The 24,364-nt window shown below is 43.6% G+C and overlaps 1 protein-coding gene and 2 long non-coding RNA genes across 9 annotated transcripts in view; 2 read left to right on the plus strand and 1 right to left on the minus strand.

The window, feature by feature from the left end:
* LOC308593934 overlaps positions 1–24,364 on the plus strand; it is a 373,867-nt gene that overhangs the window by 90,285 nt on the left and 259,218 nt on the right. The gene's annotated exons all lie outside the window — the stretch shown is intronic.
* On the plus strand, positions 917–24,363 carry LOC308594001. Its single transcript, XR_014011207.1, has 3 exons — positions 917–976; positions 21,939–22,090; positions 22,124–24,363. It is a non-coding gene; the product is annotated as an uncharacterized lncRNA (long non-coding RNA).
* Positions 19,221–24,364, minus strand: part of LOC308593732 (cadherin-10) — a 419,208-nt gene continuing 414,064 nt past the window's right edge. For 6 of the 7 annotated variants that reach the window (XM_081206334.1, XM_081206330.1, XM_081206331.1 and 3 more), the window contains exon 12: positions 19,221–20,706. In XM_081206334.1, coding sequence (XP_081062460.1) covers positions 20,213–20,706 — 494 coding nt within the window. In that variant the 3' untranslated portion in view covers positions 19,221–20,212. The remainder of the gene's footprint in view (positions 20,707–24,364) is intronic. The other variant, XM_081206333.1, reaches the window with a different exon arrangement.

A 24,364-nucleotide genomic window follows, 5' to 3' on the forward strand; every position in this document is an offset into this window, starting at 1 on the left:
CGTGTGCAAAGTCGTAGCGGTAGTGGTCCTTAGTTGGCTGAGGCGCAAGGTGTCTTGTCATAGCCTATGTCAGCTCATCGAAAGTGCATGCCTCTATGTCCCTGGGTGCCATCAGACCTTCCAGTAGAGTGATGGCGGAACTTCCCAGCACCGTCAGTAGCCCATCCATCTTGTCTGCCTCCCTAGTGAAGCCTTGTAGTAGGACGTAGCTCCTTATTTGGTGGAACCACTGCGGCCATTCTGCAGGATGGCCCATATCGAAGTCTGGTGGCGGCTGACTATGGCTGGTAGCCATCCTCAGACCTGGAGCAGTCATTTGTGCTATTGTGGGTGGTTGCGATGATGCGGCAGGTGCGGTCTCGTTTACGGGACTATTTGCTGAGTCCAGCATGGCGGTGAGGTTGTGCTTACTGCGAGGTGGCAGGCACCGATGCTGCGGTGCAGTCTTGGGCCTCTGGCAGCCAGCGGGAGCTCATGCATCCCATCCTCATTGCCAATGTTAAATATTCAGAAAAAGTCAGAAGCCCAAGGCAGTATAAGTTCCTCAACTAAGTTTATTCAACATTTGTCAGTGACAACAGCTCACCCATAGGAACACAAGAACCAAAACAGACTGGACAACACAATAATAATCCCGAGCATGAACTGACCATTGACAGTTGACAGTTGGAAGTGGATGCGCTTACTTGCCATTAGAATGTTCATCTCCAACGCTTAGAAGAAGAAAAAGAGTTTGGATTTGATATCCCGCCTTTCACTCCCCTTCAGGAGTCTCAAAGCAGCTAACAATTGCCTTTCCCTTCCTCCCCCACAACAAGCACTCTGTGAGGTGAGTGGGGCTGAGAGACTTCAGAGAAGTGTGACTGGCCCAAGGTCACCCAGCAGCTTCATGTGGAAGAGCGGAGATGCGAACCCAGTTCCCCAGATTACGAGACTACCGCTCTTAACCACTACACCACACTGGCTTATACGATTGGTTAGAAGGCACCTTATAACATGAAATGTGTTAAACCCAATACATAGCAGTTAGTAACTCAGAGAAAGTTTGGGAACCTTCAAGCTTCCAAGAGGTCCAAAGTTTAACCTCAGAGGGTGCTGAGCCAGGGTTAAATGCCATGAAGGCTGAACTTCATTCCTTAGAGACGAACAAGACATGGGAACTAGTTCCAGGCCACAAAAGGTTTACAAACTTCAGTTATTGCAAAGGTTTTTCAGTGTTAATTTTATGCATTTTTAAAAATCACCATGGTATTTAACAATAATATCTTATTATTCTTAGAGGAGAAATTGTGAATTGTAGAATTTTAAATACCCGTCATCATCCTTGGTTTCACTCAGTTTTGTTTATAACACTCTTCCATTTTTTTTCTAGTTGTGAGGGTGGGGGATGGGGATGGGCCTCACAAGTGGAGTAGCCTAGGGCCTCTCTTCATCTAAATCTGGCCCTGGCTACAACCATTTTCTGTCTCACATAGATTCCTTTCCTTAGTTCCCCTTAATGGTTCATCACCCAGGTTGTCTCCTTATGAGGAGGCTAGCCTGGCTATTCCAAGAATTTGAAGCCTCAGTTATTATTATTATTATTATTATTATTATTATTATTATTATTATTATTATTATTATTATTATTATTATTATTAAAAACCAACAACAAATTTTATTGGTTTTTAAACAAATACAAATACAATAACCATTATCCACTAGATCCAGGGATTAGAAAGGTCTCAGCATATATCTTAACACCACAAACTCATTCATTCACATATATGGCTCTTTTGAGCCTTTGGCACGTGTCAGGGGCATGCCTGTGAAATTATTTCAAGCCCTGCAGTTATGGATCATTTCACTCTTAGCACAAAAACAGTGTGCCTCTTCACACGCTTGCCAATAACTTGCTTCACGGTACGAATTGTGTGCCTCGGAAAAGTTCGGCACGAACCCTTTCTCCTACCCCATACTGTGTTGTTGTGACTTGGTCTGCCTGAGAATGAGAGAAGAAATGACCCAAGACAATCAGTCCCATTGTGTTGAGATCAAAGGCAGCGAGAAGCACCCGAAAAAATAGCAGCATGAAGGGAAATAATTGCTTGCATTCCCAGGAAGATACTGCAGGTGGTGATAGCATAATGGGATCTGTCCCATATACAATAAAAACCCATACGCATGTCGCACAGTGCTGTGTTTTTGACGCTGTAAAATAGGCTTTCCATACATCAGAAAAATTCCTGGCATGTCCTGGTTTTCGGGTGTAAGAATGGTGTCAGGGGAAATTTTGCCAAAATGGCAAAATGTCAGGGAAAACCCAGATGCGTGGCAATACGATGGAAAAAGCAGCGGAAACAGCTGCAAAACCTTAAAATTACTATTTTGTGGGAGGGAGGTTTAGGGTCTTCCTGAAACAGCTTTGCTGGTGTCAGGAATGTTACTTTTTAAAATATGGCAACCCTATATAAGACCTTGCTGTGATAGATCAGATTGACACCCATCAGTCCAGAATTCAACAGCAGCCAGCTAGATGCTTCTGAAAGCAAAGAAGCAGGCTATGAAGTTGTTCATATGTTGTTTGTCCTCAGCAATTGGTACAGTGGTACCTTGGGTTACAGACACTTCAGATTACAGATGCTTCAGGTTACAGACTCTGCTAACCCAGAAATAGTACCTTGGGTTAAAAAAATTGCTTCAGGATGAGAACAGAAATTGTGTGGTGGCGGCAGCGGGAGGCCCCAATAGCTAAAATTAAGAACAGTTTCCGGTTAAGAACAGTTAAGAACAGTTTCCGGTTAAGAACGGACCTCCAGAATGTATTAAGTTCTTAACCCAAGGTACCACTGCAATTGGAAATATACTGCCTCTTCACCGTAGGCACTGACCCCTAGGGCCCCTCATTGTTGTTGTGTGTTTTTTTAAAGGGGGCCAGGCTCCCCATTGTTCAGGGTGAACATGGAGCCAGGTGCAGAGTGACTTCAGGATGTTGTGCAAGAACATCACATCAGGCTCCCTCCATGTTTTTTAGAAGTTGGCGCCTCTGTTCCCCATATGGAGGTTTTATTTGGCTTAGCTATCATAGCTAATCACTCTTGATAGGCAAATTTTCAGAGGAAATGTCTATCAAAAAGTCATCTAAGGTAACTGGCACCGCCAGTGAAACCAAGGATGATGGCTGGTATTGAGAATTCTACAATTCACAATCTCTCCTCTAAAGGACATAAGATATTATTGTTAAATACCATGGTGACTGGCACCGCCACATCTTGTGGCACTGAAAGCCGCACATAGACTTTGCAAGATTCTGAAGATGGTGACATCATGCATTTTCTTTTGGCTGTCCGTACGGTTTATTGTCAAATTTGTGCTTCTTGCATTTGATGGCATATGATAATAAGGTCTTAAGACTTAAAGTCTAAAGTTGGCTTTTATAAAATGTTGTTCAGATACACCACACTGTTGTAAAACCATTCAGTTGAAAGAAAGAGGAGAAATGGAAGCAAGGAGAATGCTGTTTTTCTGCAACCTGGACATAAGACAGCTGGGGATAATACCATTAGTCTTAATAACTCCATGGCTGGGGGTCTAATAAATGAGCGATGAAGACCACATATTGATGTCTTCTGAAAGAGAACAAAGTAGGATTTCTAGCATGGTTCTTTCTACGGTCTTATTTAACTTTGTACACTTGGTGTCCTTTGCTCTTAGTCAAAATGGCTGTCCGTAGCCAGACAACTGAAGCCTGGGAGCACTTTTCTTCTTGATGAGCAATCTGCTAGAAGACCTGTGCCTCTGCATGTATGAAGGACTAAGGCCATCTGTATATTAAAAGGCAGCAGTTCAGGGAATGTCCCTCAAAGAAACCAGGCTGGCACATCCAACCCCCCTGTGGTGATAGCTGTGAAATGCACATTGTAAAACAAAAGATTAAAGGCAATGCAAAATGTAATATCTTTCCTGGTAATCTTGCCATTCCTGTGGAGAAAATTAGCATTCTCTTTTTTGGGGTGTCAAACTTCAATCATAAAGTTGATAGTTAACGCTGCAGGTGAACTCCCGATTTAGCATCCTTGTAACTAGAAGGTCTAATGGCTTTTTCAGATAATTCAGGATATGATCAAACCTTTTCTGTAGGAAGGGAGAGGTGGGGAGGAGGGGAAGGCCTGGAAAAGCAAGTCAGGAAGATTGGAAGCTGCCGATAAAAGGTGGTTCCTTTGCTTTCATGCGTAACGCACTATTATTTCTGCAAATTGGCTACTTCTTCTTGGACCTGTTCAATCACTTCCCATATTGAAAAATGCAAGACAGCGAATGAGCAAAACTTTGAGAGTCAATTAATCTTATATCAAATGAATAGTACTTTGATATATAAATCAGCATATGCACATTTTATGCAAATCCCTGCTCACTCTCATTCCCTTTGTGTTAAGTTGTCACCCTGTATGTTAGGTATATTAGAGCATTTGCTCCATCCCCATGTGGGAACACTAAAACATACAATCCACCCTCCTGAAGTGCCAGTACATGATGTGTGGGTTCTGTGGACAGGTTCCTAAACCAGAGCAACACATTGTATGACATTATTCCCAACTAGTGATGCTAGTATTCATTTCCTTCTTTGCTCTAGACAGTGTGGTGTAGTGGTTAAGGGTGGTAGATTCGTAATCTTGGGAACTGAGTTCGCGTCTCAGCTCCTCCACATGCAGCTGCTGGGTGACCTTGGTCTAGTCATGCTTCTCTGAAGTCTCTCAGCCCCACTCACCTCACAGAGTGTTTGTTGTGGGGGAGGAAGGGAAAGGAGAATGTTAGCCACTTTGAGACTCCTTTGGGTAGTGATAAAGCGGGATATCAAATCCAAACTCTTCTTCTTCTCTAAGATCCAGATCCAGCCTCTTTTGTGGGGAGATGGAAGCAGTTGCAGAGGAAGGGGCTTCGGTACCCGGGGCGGTGGGGACATGGCACGTTGCACGTGGGGGTATGGCATGTCACACATGGGGGCATGGCACGTTGCACGTGTGAGCGTCCCAAGGGGGAGGCATCCGCCCGTCCGAGCATCATCCCAATGGGGCAGTGCCTGCCTGGGCGAGCATCCCAAGGGGGAGGCGCCTGCCCACAGCTATGTCACCCCCCAGGCTGGCACCCAGGGCTGCCCCCACACCCTTCCTCTGCCACTGGGTGGAAGAGACGAATGCATTTCAGAAATAACAAGAACTTAAGTTTTCACAGAGAGTCTTTCATTCCCCCTGCCCGCTGGCTCTGGGATGGAGAGTGAGACTGGAATCACAAAGTTTATAAAAAGGACTGAGCTGATGCCATCTGTGCCCCAACTCAGATATATATATATATATATATATATATAGAGAGAGAGAGAGAGAGAGAGAGAGGGGAGACATATATTCAATCTCCTGGAAAGTTAGATTTCATACAATTTCCAGGCTTCTTTCCAAGCCTAGCACTATGCTTTCTCTGACACCTTCAATCAGAGTTAAAGGAAATAAGGAAAAGCTGCAGGATTAGACCATAAAAGGGTTTAGATAAGCTTCAAATTTAATCAGGCACACTTTGGAGTGCTTATCAGAACTGCACCTCTGAAGTGTTTGAGGTTCACCCATCACTAACATGGGAGAAATGTGATAGAGGAAGCCATCTGTCAGTAATGCAATATGACCTTCCATTGTCACCTTAATGCTTAGTGTAGCTTCCTGCCACCCCCTTCAGTAAAACGTTTACCATAAGTGCAGTGCACCCACACAAAATGAGACCATTCAGTTTATTAGCCAGTGGTTGGAATTCGTAGTGTGTGGATAGGAGTAATTATTTTGAGATCGAGTTGCATCTTGAATCGGTGCTGGTTTACTTTATAATGTTCCAACACTGTCTGCAAGCTCTACTGTTTTGTGCCAGAGCAGAAGGGCTGGGATGAGTGTTTCTTTTAACTTCTGGGCTGGGTTGCTGTTCACTTCATTAAATACAAAGGCAGTGAGCACGGGCTAAGGAGAAAAGTTACCATGAAGTGATATGTAATTAGCACAGGGGTCGGCAAACTAAGGCCCCCGGGCCGGATCAAGCCCACCTGGCTCCTAAATCCAGCCCGCGCCACGAAGCCGAGACTCCTGGCAATGGTAACAGGAGGAAGAGGCCGAGCGGCGGTGGCTCTGCCTGGTCTACCTCAACGATGTTTGATTGGCAGAGTCACCACTGCTCGGCCTCTTCCTCCCCCCACCGATCCTTGCCCTGGTGCTCGTGTGGGCCAGAGAGTGGAGCAGACATGCTTGCTCTGCCTACCCGCTTCACTAGAAGCAGCGGCAGCAGCAGTGGTGGTGGTGGTAGCCCCTGGGAACGTAAGCGCACTGCCTTCGTTCTCTAGCTGGGGAGGAAGCCTGTTTCATGCCACCAGCCCTTTGGCGAATGAGGCAGGTGGCAAACCAAGAAGGCAGGTGGGGGTGAGGACTACTTCCCCCCTCTGTGTGCATAGGAGCATAGGAATATATATATATATTCTGGCTGTAATGGGTATGAGTTACTTGTCCGTAAACTGGTGCCTTTCTCGGTTAATTTGCCTTGTAAAACTTTCTGACTGCGCAGCCCATTCTCATGGTGGCTGCCTCAGTCACTGGCAGAATCCGTCAGTGGGCGTTTCTTGAACCTCTTCCAACATAAAAGTTGTTTGACACCCAGTCTCCTCCTCCTCTCACTGCGCGGGAGTCTTCTGCGCATGGAAGGCATGGGTAGCGGAGGACCTGGGCTCTCCTCACTGATGTCCAGTGAAGAGTCCTGGAGCCCTCTCTCCAATTCCCCCGTCTGCCCCCCTCTATCCCTGGTGTTGCGCTGATTGGCTTCCCCCTCTACTGAGCTGTTTCTCCCCCTGCTGCTGGGTCCTTCGCCAGCATCATCTGGGAGCCTTCCCTTCGCCTCTCGTTCCGATGTCAGTTCCCTGACACCGGCCTTCTACAAGGTCTGAGGGACAGTGGACCAGCCCCCTGCAGAAAAAGTTTGCTGACCTCTGAATTGGCATCTCTGTACTCAGCAAACAGATCCAAGGAGCTGTTAAAGATGCACATCAATGCAGCCAAACTGAGGGGCCCAACGACATGCTGACGTGGCATGTGACATTAACACCCAATATTGAGGGCTTCTAGCCTCCTCCTCAAGAACTTGGGGGGGGGGCAAAGCACCTCCGCCCCCCCAGCTAGCATGCTCGATTCAAATCAATATGGAAAATGCATTACCTAGATTATTCTCTCCCCCCCCCCGAATTATCTGTTTGGCCGTCATGACTTTGGTCTCCATGGCTTCCTGCTTCCTAACAGGTGTGCTGCTTTTACATACCAGTAAGTTTAGGGGCAAGGTGGCGGGGAGGTTGGTAGTGTGTGAACACATTGGTGGAACAACTCTTCCTGCCAGCGTGTTTGCACTTATCTGACTTCCTTACTGCCTCACCCCCACCCCCTGGCGTTCCTGTATGTATTTGCCTTAATTGTCTCTTACTGCACGTGTTTATACAGGTCCCGCTAATGTTCTAATTCATTTACAATGTATCTTCAAATAGTCAATAAATTTTCCCCGTTCTATTTTTTAAAAGTCTCTCTTCTTGATTTCTTATTCTTCCGGCATGTTTAGCCATTTATCCACATTCTGTTACTTTTAATTGCCGATCTTCCTTTGTCAGAACTGTTTCTTCCTTCCATCTTTGGGTATAAATCATTCAAGCAGCCGTAGTAGCATACATAAACACCCCCCCCCATTCACTAGGTACTTCTCTACCAATTATATCCAGTGCTTTTTTCTGGGGGGACACAGGGGGACGCATACCACAAATCATTTTGTGAATCTTCGTACTTTTGTCCATTTACTGTATTTATTTTTCATTATTTTAACTACAAAATGGTGATTTTCTTGAGTCAAAATGAGAGTACCCTTAAACATATTTTTTTAGAAAAAAGCACTGATTTTACCTAAGAGAAAATCTTCTGTTCTCCCCCCCCCACACACAAAAGTCATCGTCATTGTTTTCTTTCAACTCATAAATCATTTCCCAAAAAGCTTTTGCTGTCTTACATAACCACCACATATGGAAAAATGTAACTTCTTACATTTCGGACAGGTATTTGATTCCGACTGATACATTTTTGGAAGTTTGCTGGGAGTCAGATACCATCTATACATCATTTTCAAACATTTTCTTTTATCACATAACATGCTTCAAATCCACATTCCACAATCTTTCCCATTTCAATATTTTGCCCTATACCCCCAACACTCCTTTAAATACCAATGACCCACTTTGCTGTGAAATTAGCCCAGCAGTTTTGCAACACCCACTGAGCTGCTTCTCTTTCTTGGGATGGTTGGGGCTGGGATTCATTGGGTTCACATGTTAATGCAAGCCTGTTTAGTTCACACAATTCATAAACTGAAATGGAACTGCCCTTCTGAATCTGCCGTACTCTGAATTTTGTGATGCAGTTCTTCAACCCAAAAACATGCACAGGAAAAACATGCACACGTAAGGGGAAAGTGGACACGGAAACAAATACAAGTAAAAATAACATTTAAAAGTGTGTTGTGTTGTGGGAAATGGCTGCAAAAATGCATACGTTAGGGGAAATGGCTCCTGAGAATTATACCGGCTTTTCTGCTTTCAAAAAACATAATACTCAACTGGTGAAGAAAGGGGCCAAATGGAACTTATGGTGAGAAAACATGAGAAATAGCTTGACTGATTCACCCATCCTTTCTGCCTTCCAGCCCTCAAATCATCCTCATCTATACCTCCACTTTTTCCCTGTCTCTTTACAACTCTCCCTACTTTTCAGTCTCCTTACTATTGGATTTCAAATTATTTATTATATTTATAACTAAGTTTTTCCTGTGTTTATATACACCAGTTGTTTTATATGGGTCTTTTTAAAATCAAGTTGTGATTCATAGGAAGTGATTAATAAATACTGGGTAGGAACCAAGTAACTTGCTTAACCAGTGCAAGGATTTACACTTGTGTAACAAAACTTCCCCTTTTTCTACCCACCTGCCATGCAACCTTTAAATCTGTTTTGGGTTCTCCCCAATCTACTTAAGAAGACATTATGAGGGCATGGAGTTCTGCTGCATGCACTGATGAATAATGCCTGAAAGATAATAGCCTCTTCATCCCAAAATTCTCTTTCTCACCTACCCCTCTTTCCCTGAATTTCGCCTTTCCTTCTTCTTTCTCCTTCTTTTAGCTACCTTCCTCAAGGTCTCCCATTCCTTATCTTCCTAACTCCTGAGCATCTCTTCTCATGAGACTCTCCATCAGCACAAAAAGCACTTGACAAACATTTTGACCCAGCTGAATTCTTGAAGTTTTCAAACAGCCGGGAGGAAAGACTACTGAAAATTGTTGCATTCCTCCTGTTGCCATCTTTCCTCTCCCATATTATGCCTCAGAATGAGGCTAGGCCTGGGCCATTGTAGCGGATGAAAAATGGTGGTCAGCCTGCCAACACAGTAGGGGGGAGAATACAACAGTGGGGTGGGGGAAGCAGATTTTCCACTGCTCCAGCTAAATGGTAAGCAACATCCCTGAGAAACTTCTAGAGAATTTCTCTTACCCCATGAGGAGTTTGTGAAAACCCCAGCACAATGCTTCATCTCACCACAAATAAGGTGGATAGTTTTGAGAGGACAATTGCACACAGATTTACACGTGACTGAGCAGACTTTATAGTTAGCCCATAATGATTTGGGAACACTGTGAAAAGCTGCCGCTCACTGCTGGCCATGTGTAAGATGAGATAAAACAGAACCATATTTGCATAAGTCTGACACCAGATAAAAGCCATAGTCTTTATGAGCTGAGGGACTGGAGAAATTTCAGAGCTGCTTCATCCAACTGTTCCTACTTTGATATCCCTGTGCAATTCCTGTCATCCTAATTAATGAAGTGAGTCCTGTGAGACTTAAAAGGATTCTGTTACAGAGACCAAATTGCCCTTTATGAAAGTTTTTGTTAAAAAAATAATAATTAAAAAATGCATTTCGCAAATGGGCTTGGGCGAGGAAAGCTGACAGCCTGGTATCTCCCTGGTATCTGTGTGATGTGTAGTCAGAACGTGGCATCAGGAGTGACTACGGTTTCCATATTTCAAAAAAGTACAAACCAGGACCTCCTGAAAGCTGTTGAGTGGTTTTTTTTTACACAAATGAGTTGCCTAAGATCCAGAACAAAGTGCTGCCTTCTGGAAATCCCAGTAATGTCTTGGAAAATATGGACATATGGCAGCCCTAGGAGTGGTGGAGAACACATGGCTTTCTGGTTACTGCCATCAACACAACTTCATGAAAAGGATGAAACAGTGGGGTAGTCTGCACTCTGAGGACACAACAGCAGAGCCATCTGGTGCTGCACAAGCCTCACTGCCACCTTGTCCCTCTGTCAGGTGACCTTGTGATTCTGTAACCTTTGGCCTTGTAGTAATAGCTAGGAAAGTCCTACTAATGATCCATACCATGATAGAACAGAAGGCTTTATGCTACTTAGACCTGGACTATTGACCTTCATCAAGCTTCATCCCCAGATGAAGTTCTTTAATTTTGAGAGCCAAATAGACATGCTGCAGAGAAACAGTTGGGGACAAAAGGAAGGAACAGTTAAAGAATCTGAGTAGTAATGGTAAGAGAAGGCCAGTGAATCTGAAATATGGATGTGTCAGAATGAACGATTTGTTGGAATTATGAGGCTGAACTCACTGATCAGAACTCCTTCATGTGATAATATTTTTACCGGTGTTGGGCACAAGTGTTATGGAGTTTCATGTGATGCTTACTGCTGAGTCATTTCTCCCCCCCCCCACACATTATATTTATTAATTTTTCAAATGATTGCAAATCAAACTTAATTAAATTAATTTAATACAATTTCTTAAAACCAGGTTTTCCACTCCTGTTCCAAACATATTGTCAGGGGTTCAGGAGCAGAGGCACAGGGGAGAGAGGAAATGGAGAGTGAAGGGGAAGAATCAGAGGGCAGCGTAGGGGAGTATGGCAGTGACCCGAGAGATTCCATGAGCTTCTCCAGCGAATCAGAAGATTCCCAGAAGGAGGCGCCGATGGTCAGGGCAAGGGGGGCCCCCAGGGGGGACGCACCAGAAACAAGGGGCCAGCGGGGACTCCCAAAGCAGCAGCTGGAAATCAGGACCAGCTTCCCCACCAGAGCGTAGTGGGGGGGAAGAGTCCCATGTGTCAGGGCCAGTGTCTCCTCCAGCAGGGAGAGAAGGTGAGTCAGGGCTGACCACGCCTCTATCGGAGAGTGGGGGAACGGAGGGGAGGTCAGGTCCAGCTAGCCTCCCCGAAGGGGAAAGCAGTGACAGGAGCAGTGTAACGGTCAGGAGGAAGGTTGCCGGCTGGGCGCGCGCGCCAAGTTCGAATGTACAGGCGCGTGGGACAGCAGAAAACCCGGATTGGGAACCAGGTCCTAAAGCCCGCCGGAGGCAGGGGGAAGACTCAGGGGACTCAGCGTCAGAAGAGTCTAGGAAGGGCAAGACCCTAGCGGACAGGCGGACCCAGAGGAGGAAAGAGCAAAGGAAGAGGTGGAGCAAGGCTAGAGTCTTAAACTGGTGTCTGGGGGAGGATATTCAGACGGAGCTTCAGCGGTCTAGAGTTTCAGACGTAGAGCTGCACGCTGCGGCTGTGAAAGTGGAACTGAACTTCAATAAAGACTTTTGTATATAACAACGAACTGGCGTTGGTCCTTTGTGAGCTGGGACCTCGGGCAGCTCTGACACATATGATCATCATTTCCACACATTGCTGCATTGTTTCTTATTTGGAGTCCAACTGATATCCTTCACTTGCTGTTAAACCATTTTTCCAGCTGACCGTTCCCCCCCCCACCTTACGAACAGCACCTCTGTTACATCTTATAAGTAGGCATACACATACACATACACATTGTTGTTCCAGATCTGGTGTGCTGGGAGCTGTGGCCATAAAGAACTCACAGAGTGCATGTCTGGTCTCCGCCAGTAAAATTCTGCTCTGGAGTTCTTCCTCGGCACACAATTAAAAACAAGATCTTTTTTCTCAAATTCAGCCTTTTTGCCAGATCTGTTCAGCTGCATTTCATTCACACTCCTGGTCCAATCCAAAAATAATTTTAAATAAAGTCCGTTTTTTTTGGGGGGGGGATTTAATATCCTGCTTTATCACTACCCTAAGGAGTCTCAAAGCGGCTAACAATCTCCTTTCCCTTCCTCCCCCACAACAAACACTCTTTGAGGTGAGTGGGGCTGAGAGACTTCAGAGAAGTGTGACTAGCCCAAGGTCACCCAGCAGCTGCATGTGGAGGAGTGGAGACACGAACCCGGTTCACCAGATTACGAGTCTACCGCTCTTCACCACTACACCATACTGGCGCATACACCATACTGGCTCATACTGGCACCATACAAGGCTGGTTCAGCCTTGGTTGAGAGGAGAGGGCATAGTAAAACCTTGTTAAATTCCTTGTTGAGCATAGAAAAGCTAAAGCACAGAAAGAAAAGCTAAAGCACAGAATGAACTCAGGCTTGCTAGAGAGGTTAAAAGCAACAAAAAAGGCTTTTATGGGTATGTTCGTAGCAAAAGGAAGAACAAAGAAACAGTGGGGTCACTCAGAGGAGAAGATGGTGAAATGCAAACAGGGGACACAGAAAGGGCTGAACTCCTCAATGCCTTCTTTGCCTCAGTCTTCTCCGATAAAGAAAACAATGCCCGACCTGAAGAATTTGGAGCAAATGATTCAGCAAAGGAAACACAGCCCAGAATAACTAAGGAGACAGTACAAGAATATTTGGCTAGTTTAGATGTATTCAAGTCTCCAGGGCCAGATGAACTGCATCCAAGAATATTAAAAGAACTGGCAGATGTGATCTCAGAACCACTGGCAGTCATCTTCGAGAAATCCTGGAGAACAGGCGAAGTCCCGGCAGACTGGAGGAGGGCAAATGTTGTCCCTATTTTCAAAAAGGGGAAAAGAGAGGACCCAAATAATTACCGCCCAGTCAGTCTGACATCAATAGCAGGGAAGATTCTGGAGCAGATCATTAAGCAAACAGTCTGTGAGCACCTAGAAAGGAATGCTGTGATCACCAATAGTCAGCATGGATTTCTGAAAAATAAGTCATGTCAGAGTAACCTGATCTCATTTTTTGACAGAATTACAAGCCTGGTAGATGAAGGGAACTCAGTGGATATAGCCTACCTTGATTTCAGTAAGGCATTTGACAAGGTGCCCCATGATATTCTTGTAAAGAAGCTGGTAAAATGCGGTCTTGACTCTGCTACCACTCAGTGGATTTGTAACTGGCTGACTGACCGAACCCAAAGGGTGCTCATCAATGGTTCCTCTTCATCCTGGAGAAGAGTGACTAGTGGGGTGCCACAGGGTTCTGTCTTGGGCCCGGTCTTATTTAACATCTTTATCAACGACTTGGATGATGGACTCAAGGGCATCCTGATCAAATTTGCAGATGACACCAAACTGGGAGGGGTGGCTAACACCCCAGAGGACAGGATCACACTTCAAAACGACCTTGACAGATTAGAGAACTGGGCAAAAACAAACAAAATGAATTTTAACAGGGAGAAATGTAAAGTATTGCACTTGGGCCAAAAAAATGAGAGGCACAAATACAAGATGGGTGACACCTGGCTTGAGAGCAGTACATGTGAAAAGGATCTAGGAGTCTTGGTTGACCACAAACTTGACATGAGCCAACAGTGTGACGCGGCAGCTAAAAAAGCCAATGCAATTCTGGGCTGCATCAATAGGAGTATAGCATCTAGATCAAGGGAAGTAATAGTGCCACTGTATTCTGCTCTGGTCAGACCACACCTGGAGTACTGTGTCCAGTTCTGGGCACCACAATTCAAGAAGGACACTGACAAACTGGAACGTGTCCAGAGGAGGGCAACCAAAATGGTCAAAGGCCTGGAAACGATGCCTTATGAGGAACGGCTAAGGGAGCTGGGCATGTTTAGCCTGGAGAAGAGGAGGTTAAGGGGTGATATGATAGCCATGTTCAAATATATAAAAGGATGTCACATAGAGGAGGGAGAAAGGTTGTTTTCTGCTGCTCCAGAGAAGCGGACACGGAGCAATGGATCCAAACTACAAGAAAGAAGATTCCACCTAAACATTCGGAAGAACTTCCTGACAGTAAGAGCTGTTCGACAGTGGAATTTGCTGCCAAGGAGTGTGGTGGAGTCTCCTACTTTGGAGGTCTTTAAGCAGAGGCTTGACAACCATATGTCAGGAGTGCTCTGATGGTGTTTCCTGCTTGGCAGGGGGTTGGACTCGATGGCCCTTGTGGTCTCTTCCAACTCTATGATTCTATGATTCTATGAAAGCCTCCCCCCCCCCTCTTTTCCACGGTAACAGACAGGATAAAGTAGCAGTGGCTACACACATCTCTTTATGGCTGAGTCCTTTCAGATGTTCCAGAGCATGGATAACTTTTGCTTTCCCTCCAAACATTTCCAGGTGTTGTCCAACAAAGGAAGTTGGGAATTCTGTTCTTGCTTTCTCGCTTGCCAATTGTGTGGCTATTTGGAAACAATGCATAGGTAAGCTATGGTATCCACTCCCACAATATTTAGTGATGGCCACCAACTTGGATGGCATTAAAAGAGGATTAGGCAATTTCATGGAGGATAATTAGACTGTACCAATTATCAGAGGCAAAATGCCCCTGAATACCAGTTGCTTGGAATTGCGGGTGAGGGGAGTACTGTAGTGCTCACTTTCTGCTTGTGGCGTGACGTAACATGGGTTTCTGGCACCCGGGGCAGGCAAGCCACCCACACTATGGAGCGCCCCTGCCCCCACTGGAGTGAAGCAGGGCCAGGCTGCACTGCCTGCCTGCCTGCCCATATATAAAAGAATAACTTTCCTATAGATGTCCTCTAAAGATTGTATTGTTACTTATCGCCTTGGCTCAGGAGTTGCATAAGTCCATTCCCTCCAACATTTCTCTGATGAAAATAGGGATGTCCTAAGGAACAGCGGGATGTTCCGGGGTCAAATCAGAAACTGGGATGGCTTCTGTCAATCAGGGAGTGTACCTGGGACACTTGGAGGGTCTGTGCTCACAAATATCAGGTGGCAGCCTGATCATCATATAGTTTCTTCATTTGCAATTGATTGATTAGCCTGGAGCGCTGTTTGAGGCGAGAAACATTTTGAGGTGAAGAAATTATCACCATGACAATTGCCCATGTGAAGTGTCTCAAAGTGCAAGGCCCAAATGAGATTTCAGAAAGAGAAAGCTGCTCTTTCAGGGGTGCTCCCCCTCCATAACATTTCATATAATTAAGGATCCGAAATCAGGCTCCTTTCACTGTGACTGTCGTCTTCAAAGGTTACTATGACATTTCCAAAACATTCTGTTGCACATATGAATGAACCATGTTTGTTCCTTTGCCGTTGCTATATCTACAACACCAGATCCTTTGGAATGGAACTTGACATTTTACATGGCAAAACAGATTTCTTTTTTGTTAATTAAATTTGAGGAATTAATGGTCTCAAGTTGTAATGTTTAATAAAGTATAAAACAAACATGACAGAATGCTTGCAGTCAAAGCAGCAAGGATCCAACTGCAGCACTTTAATAGCTAATCCTGAGGAAAGCACTATTATTGATGGGAGGTATATCTAAATAAGGGAGAAAACCTAATTTTCCAGTAAGGACAGTGGGAAGGCTGAGTTAGAAGGAGGTCTGCAGTCAGAGGAAGGGATTTGAGGTGTGTGGTCATTGAAAAGCTCAACCACCATTGCTTCTTATCCTCAGTTTCCCAAGTCAGTATGGCTAAAAAGGGAGCATTACGGGGCCAGGGCGGGGGGCAATTAAATTGTCAGGGACAGTGCTGAGGAGCAGGAGGACAGTATAGATTTGGAACAGTGGTTTGCAGAGGGACATAGTTCAGAAGGCAGAAGCTGGGAAATACTGGATGGCGAACAGCTAGGAGAAGAAACACTGGGAGACAGGAGATTAACAGATTCACTGTCTCTGGACTGCATTTCTCCACTCTTCCCAAGGTCAGGAAGAGCTCAGAAAGTGTCAGAACAGAAAGCACACAAAGCACTGAGGGTACAAACACAGATTACAATACGTAGAAGTGATGTAGATTAATGGGGACATAAGGGGGTGGGATCCATCACAGGGATTCAACCTGCCGACTTCTGATCGGCAAACCCAAGAGGCTCAGTGGTTTACATCACAGCGCCACCCCCATCCCAGCCACACTAAATGAGCTCCATGCCTATACTTTAGTATGTGGATGTATCTTGTGCAGGCTTGCAACCTCCTTTGCATGTTTTTCCAATGTGTATGGGTAGGGGGTCATCTCTACTTCCTGAAATTTAAAATATATTAGAACGGCTAATTCTGCTCTTAAAATACTTCATATCAAACTGGCAACCTTCCCTCTCAATATGTTTGGCATTTGATAGCACATAAGTGTTCAAAATAATTTATCTTCATAAGCAGAATGGATTGAGCCCTCAGGTTAGAATCATGTCCATCTGAAGGTGTTCTTTGTTTTGGCCCTGAAGCAGGATATTTAATTTAGTTAGCAGACGTGAAGTTCCTCATTCTCTGTGGGCTTAAGCAGTTATTGAAAAAATGATAAACGGGCTTGAAAATTTGTACAGTGTTTTATTCCACTGCATGCACAGTTACAATATTTGTTTCAAATGACCATGGTTTGATTCTGTCTCTTCAGAAAGTTATTCTGTAACTGACGTTCGCTTTATAAGAAAAGGCAAGAAGATTTTCCCACCTCAAAAGTAAATAGTATAGATGAACATTCTTAGATTGAATTACCTAATGTAATTGCCAAAAAGTAGTAGTAGTAGTAGCAGTAGTAGTAGTAGTAATAAATTTATTTTTTTATACCCCACCCATCTAGTCATCAGGCAAAGTCAGTGAGTGATCCCTTGTCAAAAAATGATTGCTCATCCTTCCATTGACAGGAATATTCAACTAGAGAGCCACCAGCATTGTCAGATCCAAAACATGACTTGGGCCAAACCACACATTCTGCTAATACAGTGGTACCTCGGTTTTTGAATATCTCAGAAGTTGAACGTTTCGGTTTTCAAACACCGTAAACCCAGAAATAAATGCTTCGTTTTTCGAACACACCTCAAAAGTCAAACATGTTTTGCGGCTTCTGCTGAGTGCAAGATCCTGAAGCCTAGCTGTCAGCTATTGAGTTTTCAGTTTTTGAACATTTTGGAACTCGAACGGTCTTCCAGAACAGATTACATTTGAAAACCGAGGTACCATTGTATACTATACTACCTCCAAATGGTTCTACAAGGGTGTCTCAGCTACCTCTACAGCACTTAACTTCATCCTCTCTTCCAACACACATCAGAACTGCTAGATTCAGACTATTGGTGGAAGACAATATATCTGCAGAAACCTGCTTAGAGGAGGAAGTGAAGTCTCTCGACTTGAGGTAGGTTTGTTCTAAATGGTCTTGTCTAAATGAACACCAGATACAGGTAGTAAAACAAAGCACATTAGGAGGGTTGGAGTCCAGTGCCATCACTATGCTGATGTCATCTAAATCCACTTTTCTGAATCACGAATCAGAAGAGGTTGTACATCCGAATCATGAGGTCTTAGCCTGGTGTTTGGACACAGAGGTGTGCTGGATGACTGAATCCTGGTAAGATGGATGTCCTGTAGGTGTGTGTGTGGTTTCTGGGTTCAGAAGTTAAACATCTTACTTGTCCAGGATGGGATTGCACTGCCCTTGAAGAAACAAGTCTGTAGTCTTGAGGTGCTCCTAGAGCTATCATGTCACCACAGGCCCAAGTGATGAAGAGCCCCTCTTATCAGCTTCAGTTGGTGTACCAGCTACAGCTTTTCCTAGGTGGGAATAGCTTGGCCACAGTGACCATTGTTATCTCTGTGTCTTAGTTACTACAATATGCTTTTTGTGGGGCTCTAGAAGCTGGATCTAGCTAGGCTGTTGTGTGATGCATCTGGCCTCTGCCATGTAACACATTTAATGAAAGAACTGTACCAGCTGCCATTTTGCTTTTGGATCAAGTTGAAACTTTATGTATGAATAAGCCCCTGAACAACTTGGGACCAGAATACCTGAGATAATGGCTTCTTCCATGTTGACCTGCCCAAACACTGTGTTTACCATCAAATGACCTCCTGTTTATACCACAACTTGCAGACATCCATCTGCTACCAACCATGAAGAGGACTATTTCTGTGACAGCCAAACTCTGAAATAGCCTCCCCCCAAAAAAACAAAGAATGTGTACCAATTGTGTTGCAGTTCAGGATTTGCTGAAAATATGTTTGCCTCACGGTTTGATGGTTCAGTTGCTAGGATTTTAAGCTTTGGATAGGGTTAGCATTTGCTACACTCCAATTAGTTCTGCTATTAAATTCAGGGTAAATTGTTCTAGGCCAGTTTGGGGTAATCTGGCTCATCGGCATTCATGAATGGGAGCAACATGTTGGATGTAGTCCCTCCCTCCAAGCAAACATACCTTCTGCTGAGTAGTTCAAAGCTGAATCAGGGCCACTATTTGAGATGGCTTCTTATATTGGTTAAATAATGGGATCCCATTTTTTCACTTCCTTCATACCAGATTCCCTTGTGGAAGAGCTAAAGTGTAACCATTTCCAGGCAATATGGTCAAGAGTCAGACCAGCGATTAAATTGGGTTGTGATCCTAATCCTATATCCATTATTTGCCTGGCAGTAAGTCCCATTGCAATGCATAGAACTGCACTTAAGCTAACATTGCAGTATAACTAGTATACAGCCACTAGCTGTATTGCATGACTTTTTTTGCATAGTTATAATGGGATACACATAAACTCACATACATTAGATGGTAAGGATTGAGTGGGAGTCAGCTTCAAAATGAGGTTGCAATTCCTTAATATTTTCAAGGTCAGTGATTCTATTTTTCTTCATAGATATAGATACTGTATATCTATCTGCTGAAATTTCCCATTGAGTTCAATGGGGCTTATGTGCACCTAATTGCAGCTGCTATTAGATGAGTTCTGTTTTACACTATGATTTTATGCTTGGATTATATTGTATTTAAATATTTGCGAGCTCCTTGGAAGGACAAGTGGTCTAGAAATAACAAAATAAATGTGTATAAAAGCACAACCCTCTAAACTGATAAAAGGCCATGTTCTTTATAAATCAGGCAGGCAACAATATCGTTATAAAACTGGTTTATTTCTTAAAAATAAATACAAAAATATAAATATAAAACATTGGCAGATAGAATCTGATGAAATGAAGTTGCACAAAGTTTTTTTTTTCTTTTTTAAACCAGCTGCATATCACATTAACACCACGTGTATATTTTCAGGGAAATTTGTAATGTACAGAATAAGGACATATGTTTTCTTCTTCTTCCAGGGCCACAATCTCTAAAAAGAAGTGCACAGAGGTCCCGTGCATTCATTTTAATTGTTTTCCACTTCCTTTTTCAGAAATTGCACAAACAGAACCCACAAACTAGAAGTGCCACTGAAATTTCACCTATAGCAAAATTCAAAGAATTTATTGGAAAATCTGATGGGTTTTGCACACTGGGCTGTTATTCAGAAGATTAATTTTTTTTTTTTGTAACAGAAAAGGAAGCCCCTTGTTTTCTAGGCATGTCGATTCTGGGGAGAATGCTCTCTATGCAAGATTTTGGAGAGCTCCCCAGGGGTCTTGTGTGGGCAGTTCCTGAAAAAGAAATAAAATTCTAAGGAAAAACATAGGAGTGCATGTGGAACGTGCATTCATGACCCTCTGTGGATCACGGTCTGGGTCTTTTAAAAAAGCTGTATTTGCAAGTGTAGAACATGTATTTAACGAAAGCAACTCAAATCTATGGTTGCTTGGGAGATTATAAACCTGCACAAAGGTAGTGTATCCTTTATTTCATAAATTGGACCACACTGAATTTCAATAGCTTTGGCTTTTGGAAAGGGGTTAAATAAAATGCTGTATATATTCCATGTGACATTCTACGAGAAAGAATAAAGGACATTAATGAGCAAATTCGAAACGAAATGAGAAAGAAAGGAAAGGAAAAAAAACCCATTGTGCTGAGTGGCAGGAAAATGTTCCTGAACATCAAATATTGTCACGTGGAGAAGGTGTCTGTAAAGTTACTTCCTCTCAAATGAACAAAAACTGTATATCCTACGGTCGGTTAGGAAGTGTCTTTATCGCTTTCGCCTCCACCATACATCTCAGCAAGCTTATTAAACCGAGGCCCCCATTCCTTGAGGTAATCATAGTTTTGGTCTCCCTCAGTAGTGCCAGACTCTAAAGAACTCAAGGATTCAGCTATAGAATCATTTCCTTCATAGGCGTAAGTTGCCAGGGAATCGTACGGTGGCGCAGAGGGGTCATTATCATGCTCTTTCAACCTTTGGTTAATGAAATCCCGGACATCCGTGTTATCTGGGGCAGAAGGAGTCCTCCGTGGTATAAATAATGTTTCCGGGATGATATCTCGGCGTAGCTTCTTATCTTCGATAGCCGCAGGATTCCTCAGTGTGCCAATATCAAAAGCCTGTGTGTCTTCTTCTCCACCACCTTCATCATTATAACTCACAATGTTGTCTCTGATATCTTCCTTAGACAAGATCAGAGGCTCTTTCTTTCGCTGCCTCTTTAGAGCCGCAAACAACACCACTATAACTTGGAAAAAAGAAAGAATACCATTAAGAAGGAATTGCAGTTTGTGATACTAACAAACATGTCTGTCGTGTCCATCTTTGTTGTTATTATTATTACTATTTTTTACCAGCTCAGTGCAAGACTTCAGCCATGCTCTATTTGGTAATACAGTGGTACCTCGGTTTTCAAACGTAATCCATTCCAGAACACCATTCAAGTTCTGAAACGTTCAAAAACTGAAAACTTAATAGCTGACAGCTAGGCCTCAGGATCTTGCACTCAGCGGAAGCCACGTGGTATATTCAACTTCCAAGGCGTGTTCGAAAACCGAAGCATTTACTTCCGGGTTTACGGCGTTTGAAAACTGAAATGTTCGTCAACTGAGATGTTTGAAAACCAAGGTACCACTGTACTCTATGATGTATTTGGCATCCTGTATCAAATCAGCACACTGTTGTTGTGTGTTTTTATACCAAATATATGAATATTGGACCATATTGTTTCAAAAGTCATGTGCCTGCCCCTCTCTCTGCCAAGCGGTGGCAAGAGCCCAGCCATGCACTCGCCAAAGGTCTGTCCTTCTTTGGAGAATTGAATGTGCAGCAGAGACTGCCATGCCTTTAAGAAATATGGTTTATTAGCCTTTTTACACCCTCAGTCTGCATGGAGGGAGTCCAGATCTCATGGTATGGTCATTTCAAGAGGCAGCAGGGCAAGCAGCCTCCCCCAAAGATGGATCTCAACTCTTCTTCCTGCTTCTTCTTCCCAGAAATCCTTTTCCTGTCCCCTCAAACATACACCCCACCCCCTTGGTAACATCTCACTCTCCAGTGGGCCATCAACACCTTTTGTCATGTTATCAAGTTTGCTCTTCAGCCAGCCAGCCAGCCAGCCAGGCTGGTTTGCATAAGTCAGCCCAGGAATTCCCTATCTGGCACAGTTCTGCACTTTAATCCATATCCCAATTATTTGAAACCCTGGCATGTATGGGGTTTGGGGGCATTACCCCCTTAAATCTATAACAATATTAATCTATGTGCAACCATTGGTAGAAACCTACCAAGAAACATCATGGGGGATTTGTAATCCTGACCTTTGACGTCCAGAATAGATGAAATGAGAACATATGAAATTCCTTGGATTAATCAAACCAAGAAGGTCAATCTGTTTTGTTTTTTACCGCAATACTTCTGGAAACTCACAGGAAGGGTGTGAGGTTTCATTATTTATTATTTATTGCTCTAGCAATGAAGATGTTGTTATGCATTTGCAAGGGCACAAGACTCCCCTAAATTTAATGAAGGGTAGAATTTGGCAAATATTTAGATTATGAAGGGAAGATGCCAGGCCAATGAAAAACGCAGGTTGAACCAATTCTTCTGTTCAGAAGATTGCTGACAGTGATGCCATTAAGAACCCAAAGGCAGCTAAGCACCAGGCCATTAAGAACACTTGACTGTGTAGATGCCATCCTTCTTCCCAGCTGAGAAGTGGACAGTAACAGAAGAACTGAGAGGGTGAAGTTACCAGGGGTAACAGAGTGTGTTTGGAATCAAGTTTGCTGAAGCTATTAGAGGAACAACGAGAGACACTCTTGGGGTGTAATGTTCTCCACACCCTCCACCAAATCTCAGGTTGTAAATATGTGCAAAAATAAACCATATTTCATAAAGACACGGCAGTCTCCTCTGTGCCTCATTCCCAAGAAACACAAACCCAGGTTAAGTGCCAAGACCCCTAAAATATGGCTTCTGCTCGGGACAGATTGGGGTGGCCTGTAACAAGGTATTTATTCTGAACGTGGATGTTTCTCTTAGCTATCCTAACAGCTGAGAGTTCTATCCCCCTTGAATAAGACTAAACTTTTTTTTAAAAAAAAAAAAATCATCTGTATGCCATCACTGCATATTTTGGTCGTGAATTCCTTAAATTACTTATGCATTATGTGAAAGAATTTCCTTTTGTCTGCCCAGAACCTACGGCAAGTGCACTTTAACCAAATACTGAAAACAGTCTGCCCAAAATAGCCTTCTTCTTTTTTAGTGCTATAGTCTGTAAAATGCAACGCTTAACTAATGCTTCCTTTGTTCTTTTGCTTCGAAAAGTAGCTGCTAATTGTCATTTCAAACTTGACAGCTGTTCTTTGACATATCCCATCTCGTTTCCCTCAGATCTGCTTGCTGAAGCAGGAACTATGCCTTCTTTTGAGGAAATAAGTGACAGCAAAGCTAATTGGAAATCCACAGTTAAAAAAAAAAGTTTAATTGACCCCATAATCCCTATTAAAGAGTGTACTATTTTCAGCTAGGGTGGCTTGGTGGGGCTGTTTTGCGCACCTGACCTCTGTGTGGCTGAGTCACTGCAGTGTACTGGGATGGTAAGGAGGGGGCCAGGATGGAAGAAAGGTTTTTGCAATGCAAATTTGCCAGCAGAGCCAGTCACCTTTCTACTGGCACCATTTTCCCTCCCCAAAGTGCTGCAATTGGTTCCACCAGCCAGCGGTAAGGTAAGCAGCATAGCTTCACCGTGAAATCTGCTGCTGACTATTTTAAGTCATTCACTCATTTCTTCATACATTGCACAATTTGTTTACGTGGATAAAGTATTCCTAATTTAGGCTGAAAAGTGCCCTGGAAGTTTATTTTAAAGGAGGGGGTAGGAAACTTAGGATTGTTTTAATTATTATTTTGTTAAAGGAAGAAAGAGAGAGAATAAAAGAATTCCACTCGAGCTTGTTATCTCCAAAGAGTAGAGGCTGATTCACACTTTTAATTCAATTTCCTCTTTTCTTTTTTAAGGTATGGCAGCATTTCTTCTCGTCTGCTCTTTCCTTTACTCTCTAATGCAAAAGTTCCCCTTGTAAAAAATGAGGTGCTCGATTCACCAAATGATTCGGAAATAAATGCGTGAATCTTGGAAGAGGCACACTTTTTACTCTATGTGAAGCTCTCCAGAGAGGTAATGGTGTGTGCATATTTTATATCTATATATAGTTTTAATTCTATGAATGTTCAATTGTGTTGGGTTTTTTTTAGTTGTTCCTATTTTTTCAGTAAGTAGCCTTGATTATTAATGTCCTGGGACAAAAATGCCTCAAATTTGATGCCTGTGGGCACCTTGCCAGCCCCTTGTTGCCCACCAAGGCCCCTTGACCCTCTCATTTTTTGTTAAATAGGGATGTTCTTCAGTTTTACTTTTTGTTGTTGCTTGGTTGGGGTTTTTTGGTGGTGGGGATGTTGCCTGTTTCATTCATTCATTCATTTGCTTTATTTGCTTATCTTGCCCTGTATAAATGTATTGCCTGTTGCTTGGGCTGGTTCTGAGCACCGCCAGTTTTTCTTCTTCTATGAAATGGGTGTTTTGTGGTGCCCACAGCAGTTGCCTAGATTTCCTAATGTGCCCATGCACCCGACAAAAAGGTTGGCGATCTCTGGAGCAGCAGCTTGCAACCTGGAACGTGCTGAAGTGGTTATGCAGTTCCGACTTCATCTGTGCAGATAAGATAATATTGTACCCTAATCCAATTTCAGGGACAATCAGTGTATCAATTTGATTACTGAAAGGTGGTGACAAGTAAGTAAGGCTGAAAAAAAAAAAAGACTGCAGGATGCAGCTTGGCAGGGCCTAATATCTCTTTATAGTGCCATTTCATTTAGCAAAGAGTAGCGTTCCCCTGCAA

The sequence above is a fragment of the Podarcis bocagei genome (assembly GCF_964188305.1).
Source record: "Podarcis bocagei genome assembly, chromosome: 8".
NCBI lineage: Eukaryota > Metazoa > Chordata > Lepidosauria > Squamata > Lacertidae > Podarcis > Podarcis bocagei.